The 12,377-nt window shown below is 36.2% G+C and overlaps 1 protein-coding gene across 2 annotated transcripts in view; it reads left to right on the plus strand.

Annotated features, from left to right (window-relative positions):
• Positions 1 to 12,377, plus strand: part of LOC138696782 (uncharacterized) — an 80,771-nt gene that overhangs the window by 53,407 nt on the left and 14,987 nt on the right. For both annotated transcript variants that reach the window (XM_069822186.1, XM_069822187.1), the window contains 3 exons: positions 87 to 201; positions 444 to 585; positions 5,542 to 5,627. In XM_069822186.1, the coding sequence (XP_069678287.1) occupies positions 87 to 201; positions 444 to 585; positions 5,542 to 5,627 (343 nt within the window). The remainder of the gene's footprint in view (positions 1 to 86; positions 202 to 443; positions 586 to 5,541; positions 5,628 to 12,377) is intronic.

The raw sequence follows: 12,377 nt of genomic DNA on the forward strand, positions 1-12,377 counted from the left end.
CCTCGCTCTGATCATTAAACCATGCACTGCATATGTACATTAAATCTTGTGTTTCTTTGTAATAGACTTGATGTAATATTTTACAGGCTATTAAAGAAATCAGGAAGATTCACACGACAAATACGAAACTCTTACTAGAATTATCAAGACTTAGAAAGTCAAAAATAAACAGTGTTGCAAGATTGTACCATGTATTGAGAGGTTTGTAAGGTTTTTCTATCTCTTTAACTAGAATCTTGTAACACTTTTAACATTTGAATTAATTTATTGTAGAAATGAATTTGTATTATTTTAAGTTTTTGATACGTAAATTTTAATTGAAGCTTTTAATGAATGTTTAACTTTAATTACATTTAGACTTAAAGAAAAATGTAGTTATGTGGATCTAAAGTTTCAGCACATTAAAATTGATGTTTCATATTAATAATGATTCTGTTTTGCAGCAATCCCATCAAACCAAGTCAGAAAAAGAGAAGTGGCCAAGTTGAAACAAATTTATGAAAACTATGGCGACTCTATCCCTGTGATTGACATTGATGACGCAATTGCAGATGATATTAAAGAAGGTAGTTTCATAAAAGCAAGGTGAGCTTTTTTTTTATTAGCAGTGTGAACCTTTTGCTGCTGGTGTTATGAACAGGAATAGCTGTATTTTCTCGAATGAGCCGTGCACCCCAATTTTGAGAGGCAAAAAGAAAAAAATACATAATAAGAAAACAAACACAATTACAAAAATTAAACTTTCAACAATTGTATTTACGACAAATTAAAAACAAACACAAATACAATTCAGTTAACAATAAATAAAAAAATTTTATGCTGGAACAGGACATATTTCAAATCCATCCTATACGCATGCATTGCACGCATATCAGTTGTCTTGCTTAATGATTAATAGAATACTTCACGATTTCCTGCATTTTTTAAATTTTAAGTTTTTCACTGCAAGTAAAGGATTGCAATCTTATACCTTTAGTGGTACTTATTTTCAGAATTGAAAATATAAGGGGCACAAACTATACACTTATCACACTCGAACTTGAATCTGACATATGTGCTGCTAATCCAAACGTCATTTTACCTACACTCTTTAGGTATATGTAGCCAGATCATACAAATGCCCTGGTTTTTGAATTAATAAATTATATAATAATTGAAATACCCATGAGGGAAAATAATTAGGAGTTGCACAGTAGAAAAATCACACAATGTTGCCAACTTCACTTCGAAAAGTCACACATCCGAATTTTTTCTTGTATATCTCGGAAATAAAGTGTGCTGGATATTCGAGAAAATATGGTAAATACCAGGAACCAGATTTCGGCATTCTTTTATGACCTACATTAATACGATAATATATATATTTTATAGAGAAATAACGTAGAATTTTAACAAAAACACTATTTATTTATTCAGTCCATAACAAGGTAACACAGTAGTCAGCATACCTACATATTAGTCGGCCACTCTCCTAAATTCTTGATGAAATTCTGAATATGAATATTAATTAATTTAACATACGCGATTTATCTTTGAGTAGTTAAGTCTTCTGTTCCCTATGTTTTGAAATACCTAAACTTCTACTGTTTTGCGTGAATTAGTATAAAGTTTCTTTTTTACTACTATTATTTTTTTTTACTCATTGGTGGATGCTTGACTTTACATCACTTACTGAAGCGTCCCCATCTTGGAGTAACATACTGAAGTTGTAGTTCTTTATGCTGCATTGGCATTACCCTTAGTGCACTATGTGAGGCAAACTACGAGGGGGATCCAGGAAATAACGACCGTTTTGTTGTAATAAATAAAAAAAAAAATAGATTTATTTGAAAAAAAAAAAACAAAGTCTGTTACATAACTGAAGCTTCCTTTACTTCTCTACATAATCACCACCTACATTTAAACATTTATCGTATCTGTTCACTAGCTTTAGAATTCCCGTGTTATACTCCTCTGCCGCCAGTTCATTAAGCCAGGTGTTCACTGTCTTCTTCAACTCTTCATCACTTCCAAAACGCGTACCACCCAGAAAGTCTTTCAGCTTAGTGAAAAGGTGAAAATCGCTAGGATTAAGGTCTGGACTATAGGGCAGATGATCAAAGATTTCCCAACCGAATTGATCCAGCAATTCTCGAGTTGAAGCAGCAGTGTGCGGGCGGGCGTTGTCGTGAAGAAGCACAACTCCCCTCGAAAGCATTCCTCGCCTCTTGTTTTGGATGGCTCGCAGTAGTTTTCGTAAAGTCTCACAATAACGATTTGCACTGATCATAGTGCCTTTTGGCATGAAATCCAGCAAAAGAACACCTTTGCGATCCCAAAAGACAGTAGCCATGACTTTTTGTGTTGAGAGAGTCTGTTTGAATTTTCTCGGTTTCTTGGGTGATGAGGGATTATGCCACTGACGTGATTGGCGCTTGGTCTCTGGGGTGTTGTGAGACAACCAGGTCTCATCATCAGTCACAATTTTATCAAGAAAGGCGTCGTAATCTGTGTGATATCGCATCAAGAATGTCAATGCTGAGGCCATTCTCTGAGTTTTGTGTTGGTCACTCAGTTGCTGTGGAACTCATCGTGCACAGATTTTGTGGTAGCCAAGATGTTGCGACACAATTTCACCAAGCAAAAGAACGAGAAATGTCAGGAAAGGCAATATGCAATTCGTCGAGTGATGTGCGCCTGTCTTGCAAGATTCTGTCGTTCACTTTAGTCTTCAGGTCTTCTGTGATGAGTGATGGGCGTCCGGGTCGAGTTTCATCGTGGACATTTGTTCGCCCATTGTTGAACATTTCGCACCATTTTCTCACATTTCTTTCATTCATTACAGTATCACCATACACTTCTTTCAATTGCCGGTAAATTTCTGCAGGTTTCAAATGTCGGGCATTCAAAAATCTAATCACACTCCTCACCTCACAGTCGGCGGGATTATCAATCACGTCGTTCATTTTGAAGTAACACAAAATGCACAATGGCGACTTGTTGCAACCAGTACTCACAACATTATGAGAACACATGTTAAGGAAGCCAGTTGACCTTCAAACAAGGAAGGGGAGTCAGTTGCGCGGCGGGTATGAGTGAACGGTCGTTATTTCCTGGATCCCCCTCGTATATAGCACCATATGTTGATGATGATGATGATAATGGTGATGATGATTAATGGATAAGTGGTGGAATGCTAGTAGAGGAAACGACAGTACTCCACGAAAACCTACCACTAAGAATTGTCTTTGTCCGTCACAAATTGCACTTGGATCTACTTGGTTTCAAAACCAGCTTACCAAGTGTGAAAAGCCAATGCTCTAGTTTCTTGGATAATGGTGCATTGTTTTGGTATAAATTATACTTGCTCTGTGATAAGATATTTTGACGTAGAACTACATCTTTCTCCTCACTAGGTATGGGGGGAATAACTTGGGAATTGACTATCACATATAAATGCAACCATCTCTTGCTTCGCTCTCCTTGTATTCCCCTTGTCGTTCACTGGTTCTTTTTTTATTCCTTACTTACTTACTTACTTACAAATGGCTTTTAAGGAACCCGAAGGTTCATTGCCGCCCTCACATAAGCCCGCTATCGGTCCCTATCCTGTGCAAGATTAATCCAGCCTCTATCATCATATTCCACCTCCCTCAAATCCATTTTAATATTATCCTCCCATCTACGTCTCGGTCTCCCTAAAGGTCTTTTTCCCTCCGGTCTCCCAACTAACACTCTATATGCATTTCTGGATTCGCCCATACGTGCTACATGCCCTGCCCATCTCAAACGTCTGGATTTAATGCTCCTAATTATGTCAGGTGAAGAATACAATGTGTGCAGTTCTGCGTTGTGTAACTTTCTCCATTCTCCTGTAACTTCATCCCGCTTAGCCCCAAATATTTTCCTAAGCACTTTATTCTCAAACACCCTTAATCTATGTTCCTCTCTGAGAGTGAGAGTCCAAGTTTTTACAACCATACAGAAGAACCGGTAATATAACTGTTTTATAAATTCTGTCAGATTTTTTGATAGCAGACTGGATGATAAAAGCTTCTCAGCAGAATAATAACACGCATTTTCCATATTTATTCTGCGTTTAATTTCCTCCCGAGTGTCATTTGTATTTGTTACTGTTGCTCCAAGATATTTGAATTTTTCCACCTCTTCGAAGGATAAATCTCCAATTTTTATATTTCCATTTCGTACAATATTCTGGTCATGAGACATAATCATATACTTTGTCTTTTCGGGATTTACTTCCAAACCGATCGCTTTACTTGCTTCAAGTAAAATTTCCGTGTTTTCCCTAAGCGTTCGTGTATTTTCTCCTAACATATTCACGTCATCCGCATAGACAAGAAGCTGATGTAACCCGTTCAATTCCAAACCCTGCCTGTTATCCTGAACTTTCCTAATGGTATATTCTAAAGCGAAGTTAAAAAGTAAAGGTGATAGTGCATCCCCCTGCTTTAGTCTGCAGTGAATTGGAAAAGCATCAGATAGAAACTGGCCTATATGGACCCTGCTGTATGTTTCCTTGCAGACATAAAGGATGAATAAACAATACATATATGAATAATTTCAAGGAAAAATTGTTCCGGGGCCAGGTACCGATCCCGGGACCCTTCGCTTAGCGTGCGAATGCTCTACCGACTGAGCTACCCCAGGAACTATACACGATACCGTCACAATTTTTCCTTCCCCCCCCCCCCAGAGCGTTTGCGCGCTAAGTGAACGGTCCCGGGATCAATACCCGGCCCTGGAACAATTTTTCCTTGAAATTATTCAAACCTGCTTTACAGGGAGCTACTACCTGAAAGCCAGATTTGTATAATACATTCGTTACTGGAGGTACGTTAACAGAAAGCCACAATTTAAAGTCACACAGTAATTGTGTGCACTCACAGTTGAGTTCTGGCGCCTTGTCAGCTCATGTGAGTTGTGTGGATAAAAAAGGAAAAATTGTGATGGTGTCGTGTATAGTTCCTGGGGTAGCTCAGTCGGTAGAGTGTTCACGTGCTAAGTGAAGGGTCCCAGGATCGATACCCGGCCCCGGAACAATTTTTCCTTGAAATTATTCAAACCTGCTTTATAGGGAGCTACTACCTGTAAGCCAGATTTGTACAATACATATATGCTGATTTAATGATTTTTAAAAGTAACTGCCTAGCCAACAGCAGGAAGGGAAGTTTCAAAGTACTGTATATTCAAAAGCTGAAATGTAATAAGAACATAAGTTATAGGTTTAAATATCTATGAACTGTTAAACTGAGATTTGATATATTGAAATATGACATGTATACAAACTTACAGTTGGAAATAATGGAATTTATGTTTCATATTTTGTATGCTATCTCTAATTGAAAATTCTGTTTTAAATTATTACCCAGACACTCAAAACAAAGAGATTGAATAGTTATATGAGGGAAAGTAAACACAATACTGCATTTCTGTATTCTATACTATCACGTCGAAGTAACATTTAATTATGTATATAAGTAAAATTCTTTAGAACAGATCTTATACATTTTTTATTATTGTATGTGAATTTATTTTTAGGAAAACTCGAAAATATTTGCCTGATTTCCCGATTGGCACTGCATGTAAGCAAGAAAGAGTAACTAGTGATGAAAGTGACTCAGATGGTAAGTTTTTATCATCATCATATAATTACAAAAATATTTTTTGTGTGTGCTTGAAATTTTTCTGTGTGTACCAAATCGCATTGGGAAGTTGAAGGTACACATTGAGTCCTTAGAATATTCTTATAAAATAATACATCATATGGGGAATAGCAGGTAGCAACATGATTCTAACAAATAAAAAATTGGACTTACAAAAGGCGACACATACTTTTTCTCATATGCTTTAGGTGTTTTTGCAACATTTCACTTCATTTGTCATTTTGCCAATGATATTAATGTTTATAGGTCTTTTCTTGAACCTATCAGCGCGTCTGGCTGCGAAACCAGGTGGCCCGGGTTCGAATCCCGGTGGGGGCAAGTTACCTGATTGAGGTTTTTTCCGGGGTTTTCCCTCAACCCAATACGAGCAAATGCTGGGTAACTTTCAGTCCTGGACCCCGGACTTATTTCACCGGCATTATCACCTTAATTTAATTCAGACGCTAAATAACCTAGATGTTGATATAGCGTCGTAAAATAACCCAATAAAAAAAAAAGAAAAAAAAAAAAGAACCATCTGAATACATTATAGTGAAATTAAAACAACAACCAACTTGTGGCAGTTGAATGTGTCCAAGGATTTCCATGGAAATATCCCTTCTCCTCTCTTTGTGGTCAGTAAAATGCCTTGCCATGGTCGTAGGTCAGTCGGCTAAGGTGCTTGCCTGCTGATCCAGAGTTGCGCTCAGGCTCTGGCTCGATTCCCACTTGGGCTGATTACCTGGTTGGGTTTTTTCGAAGTTTTCCCCAACCTTAAGGAGAATGTCAGGTAATCTATGGCGAATCCTCGGCCTCATTTCGCTAAATATCATTTTACTATCATCAATCCCATTGACGATGAATGACCTAGCAGTTGATACAGCGTCGTTAAATAACCAACTAAAAACAATCATTCACATCTATAGAGACGAAGATAGAACGACTTCCTTGGGAGGAGGGGCACAATAGGTTGGTAAAATAGATATTCATAAATATGTATTGTTATCTTGAGCATATATATGTACTCACACACATAAAAAAGACAAATACATACTCTTTTCTTGATGGAGGAGGGAACTGATGGCTTGCACAATAGCCCAAGGCTTATTGTGTTACCACTCCTGTTCTGTAATGATATATGTTGTCGAATGGCTGCGCTCTTGTACATGTACAGCATGCTGCACCATGAACTTAACCCGGACTATGGTAATGATGTCAATGACATTTGAATAAATGATAGCGAAATGAGTCCAAAGTCCAATGCCGAAAGTTACCCAGCAATTCTACTTCAATTAATCAATGAGAGGAAAAATCTCGGAAAAAAATCCAATCTGAAACCTGGGCTCCCATGTTTTACGGTCAGACATGCTAACCATTATTTTACAGTAGTGGACAATACATACCTATACATAAACATTGAAAATATGAATACGTATTCATTATGTTCTCTGACACCTTTACCTTGCTTAGCTAAGAACAGTAAAACGTTAATTCTATCAAATAAATATTGTCGAATTTTTTAACAAGATCGTAAGATCCTTGCATGAACTAGAGAGTTATGCCATCACTGATTCTGTAAGATGCTTCTTCATATTTGTTCACTTCGCTATTTGGTATAACTTTTATGTTTACTAGTTGTACGCTGAATGTCATCACATGCAATAATAGCGGATGCTCCAACACTTACACTTATCCATAGTATTAGCAGGTTCTTTATTATTGTATTATTAATATGTTTATTTTTCACTTTGTGTTCTACTTTTAAAAAAGGAATGAATATTTCACGAACTCACTGTCACATACAGTGACTGAATGGACTCTCTCTAAAAAATGTTCTAGGCTTGTCCCAATACTTTCTTACCTATACCATATAAATATAAATCACGTAATGAATGCATATAATTACTTCGAACATAATGTTTACGTAAACATTGATTTTCATGTTAATTTGCAGATTTATGCCTTCTTCATACCTAATGCCAGAGATGTCTTTTTTTTTTTTTTCTTTCACGCTGGCCGTTATTTGGAAGTTTTAATTGTTGTTGAGAGATACATTTCAATGTTCGCATCCGTTATTGAGAATGTCCATTATTTGGAAGAATTTTATCATAAGGGCCAATGTTACTTTGCAGGGGAATTTTAAAATGTCCGCTATTGGGAAGTGTCCGTTAAGGGAAGTTTCACTGTATTATAATTTGAATACTGCTTATTAATTCAGTAACGTGTTTTTCACTTTATGAAATAAATTTATTACATTGCATTAAAGTTTATATTGCTAACTTAATGATGAGGTCATTTTGAACAGTCAGTCTTGATTTCGGCCTCTATAAACATAAGCAGTCAGTTTCTTTCTTTCTTTCTTCATCTTCCATGACAGCAGCCAATACTTAAAATTGTCTTCCCTTCAAATATTAAGTGGATGTAATGCAGCCATTTTAAAACACCTGTCTAGCTTAACTTAGCTACCATTTCGTGTCATAATACATCATTAGCTTAGCATCGGTTAGTATAGCATAGCTTAGTTTAGCTTTCAGTGTGTGTTTCAGATTAGTTTTCCATTGACGAAAATTGGTATACAAATATTAAAAGATGTTCGTGGTTTATTTGTGAGATTTGAAGCATTTTCCTTTCTTGTCAGATAACATCTTTATACTCAGTTGGACTGTTGTAAAACTAATAATTGCTTCTTATGAAAATTTGCCCACGCATATTGGGTTGCCATGGCACATACTTATTTTATTTATAACATGGTGAATTTAGAACTAGACTAATGACTTCTGTGGCAGAAACTGTAAAATTTAAGAAATCCCAAAGAAAATTGGAAACAATTTTGTATATAATAATTAATTTGTACCGCCACAGTTGCTCAATTCTAGCGCACTGGGGTTATTAACGAAGGATCCCAGGTTCAAATTCCAAGCCCCTGGTCCAGACAATGCAGAGGTTTTATTCTGGGTACTCTGATTCCCATAACATCCCAACAATTTCATCATGAGTACAATGTACACCCATTGCCTATTGTGCACTCTGGATAGCCTCTGACAAACTAATTGGTCTACATATATAATATTTTAATGTACCGAAGTACATATGATATTTCCATGCAGATATTCTGTGTCATCATACGATGAAAGAGTAATGGAACGGAGAAAATTCTCTCCGGCGCTGGGATTTGAACCCGCGTTTTCAGCTCTACGTGCTGATGCTTTATCCACTAAACCATCCCGGATACCCACCCCGGCGTCGGACAGAATCGTCTCAGATTAAGTTCCAACTCTTGGGTTTCCTCTAATGGCCGGCCTCTGCACTACGTCATAGGTCCTATGAACATAGGACTGAAGTCCACACATGTGCTGAGGTGCACTCTTATGAGTGACTAGTTGGCCGAGATCCGACGGAATAAGCGCCGTCTTTCGCATATCATATATAATATTTTAATGTACCGAAGTACATATGATATTTCCATGCAGATATTCTGTGTCATCATACGATGAAAGAGTAATGGAACGGAGAAAATTCTCTCCGGCGCTGGGATTTGAACCCGCGTTTTCAGCTCTACGTGCTGATGCTTTATCCACTAAGCCACACCGGATACCCAAACGAGTGCACCTCAGCACATGTGTGGACTTCAGTCCTACGTTCATAGACATCTATGACAGTGCAGAGAGTGGCCACTAGAGGGAACCCAAGAGTTGAAACTTAATCTGAGACGATTCTGGCCGACGCCAGGGTGGGTATCCAGTGTGGCTTAGTGGATAAAGCATCAGCACGTAGCGCTGAAAACCCGGGTTTAAATCCCGGCGCCAGAGAGAATTTTTCTCCGTTCCATTACTCTTTCATCGTATAATTGGTCTACACTTCTCATTACTAGTGACATCTATGAGTTATGCTCATAGAGTTGGGGCAAATAACTAGTTAAGAAACCTGTCATGTAAAAAAAAATTCTCTCATAATATCATTTTTCATTTGATACAAACTCTACCATTTGGACTATATTGCTGTTGTGTGTTATTGATTTCAGATAAAGGCCCATTAATGTTTGACCAAAAACTGAATATGACAATAATTAGTATAAATCACTGTAGATAGAAGGCATGTTCAATTTCAGGTACTGCAAATGAGCAGTTACTGCATCCCAGTTTAGTCCAGTTATGATTGCTTAGCAAAACATCTGCTCAAAGGGAATGTATAGAAAACCCAAGCTGAAAAATATTTAACTAACTTGGACAAACTGTTAACATAGAATTATTAAACATAGACAGAAGAAAACAGCAACAGCATGAAGCGAGATAGAACTTCAGAGCAAGTCTTTTAAGCCTCTTCATCATTGAACAACAACAAAGTTAAATTATTATTTCAACAAAATATCCATTTGAAAAATAAAAACTTTAATGCAAAATATTATTTTTTGCAATTCGTGATTTGCAGTGTACAAAATTAATCTTTGCATGAAGAAAAGTTGTGCATGACAAATTAATGAAGAGGATACGTGTAGACTGTACAAAGTAGAAATAGCATGTTTACCTGCTTCCATGGTTGCAATGCAGTGTTGTCTATGTATTAACTACGTGGGTGGAAAAACCAACCCTCAGGTCAGTGAACTCATTCTATTGGTATAGGTTATCTATTGAAGTGTTTCCAATTACTTTGTTTTTTCAGTTATTATTCTTAATAATTAATGTTAAAATTAACTTTCTACATGTGCGAGAATGTAGTTTTTTACACGTTTTTATTTAAGTGTTTGATTAGAGTTTGACGTTATACTTGTTAGGAACTGTATACAGTATAAGTTTTTTTTTTACGTACAGTGCGCTCATTTTATTTTCTTTCTGCTACTTTGTCCACACCAGAGGTCTGCATCGGACGTTTTCGCTCGAGCGCCAAGTAGTTCATAGCATAATCCGATAGGTAGCACACATGCATGATGGGTAAAATTGTCACAAGCGATAAATCCTCGAACGGTATAAGCTGAGCGTTAGACAATTGTTCTTGTTACAGTGATGAACTGTGTAGTAACATCATAGATGTTTATCATTTCAAAACTTTGCAGTGTTTAACTAACCTCTCCATAGTACAACTACAAAACTTGCTTTAAAACGTAATATAAATGTTGTAGGTAAATGTCCCCCCCCCCACCCCCCACACAGGAGTGATTTTGTTTTTGCCACATCTGATAGATGTTATTGGATGTAAATGTAATTATTATAAACAGAGAACACAATCACGATAATGCAAGAACTGTATCAAGTTTTCTAGTAGTAGTAGTAGTAGTAATAATAATAATAATAATAATAATAATAATAATAATAATAATAATCTCTAATAATTAGTGTATCAATCTTTGCGTCTGTAACAGTTGTGCAGCATGATTATTCGTTTTATTATATTTTCTGTGACGTTATCTCTGTACTAATATTGTTATTAATCTACTGCTATATCAATAATATTCTGTAAAACGTTTCTACATTGTCACAGTATATAGGCGGAACACTATGTATGGACTTATCATATTATATATGTGGTAAATCAAATATTGAATAATTATTAATTAGCAATAATAACTGTATATCGAAGTTTTTCAGACTATTTTATTTATAACTTCATGTTCCTGTTTTGGTACGTTCCATTGACTGTTCCATTAAACGTTTGTCATAAACGCAGAAAATAAAGCCTTATTTTTACTGTGTGAGCAAAACATATGTGTATCTTATCTGTTGCCTTCCATACAAGATAAGACATGTCGGTGAGTTAACCTTGTACTGTGCTTCTATTTATTATGAGCGTATCACGACCGATCGTATCTCACTCGAGGGTGCGACACTTGACCAAGTTCAAACGAGCAATTTAACTCCAATGCAGCACTCTGGTCCATACGGCTACACTTCTGGATTCCATCATGCAGCCTGCAAAATAATCGTAAAATAATCTGTTGCACAGTCACCCTCATTAACACTAATTTGTTACATTACATTAAAAATTAGAATAATTTACATAGGTTTATTTAAAAAACATTCTACACAAAGTGTTACATCTTTTGAGATTTTCTGTGTCAGAACATGCTGCCTCCTCCTACACTTTTTGTTCTGTACACTCGTGGAAAGATAAATTGGCCATTTGGTTTCTCCAGAATCAAAATTCAACCATATAGTTGTGGTCATACATTTCATATGGATGTTTTTACGTTTGATGAGATTTCAATTTTGATAAAAAGACTTGTGCTGTTATCATGTACTTAAATGAGAATATAATCAGATAAAGACAAAAAAAAATTACTATGCTATAAGATCAGAGCAATAAACACAAGAACTTTGATAGGATATACAAGGTGATTCACGAGGATTTACCGTCACTACGGAGCTTATTTCCGAAGATATTCTGAGCAAAAAATGCCATATAAACATGTGCCCTAATCTTAATATTTTCAGAGTTACACTAATTTGAAATTAAAATTTTATTAAATTATCTTCTTCCATTTAAAACTAGCAAACAAACATTCTGATGGGGGCAGATAAAAAAGTTAAATTTTTTTCTTCCACCATGTTAATAATGTCAAAAGAAGTGCTTATACAAATTTTGGCCACTCGACTGCAATTATGAGGGCTATAAAAAATAATTTCACCAGGGGCCGTTAACAGAAAAAAACACAATTTCATTGGAAAAATTTATTAGAACAGACACAGGAATTGTTGAGCTATTTTTCAACATATTTTCCACCGGAATTGAGACATTTCT

The sequence above is a fragment of the Periplaneta americana genome, chromosome 3, assembly GCF_040183065.1.
Source record: "Periplaneta americana isolate PAMFEO1 chromosome 3, P.americana_PAMFEO1_priV1, whole genome shotgun sequence".
In the NCBI taxonomy this organism is placed as follows: Eukaryota; Metazoa; Arthropoda; class Insecta; order Blattodea; family Blattidae; genus Periplaneta; species Periplaneta americana.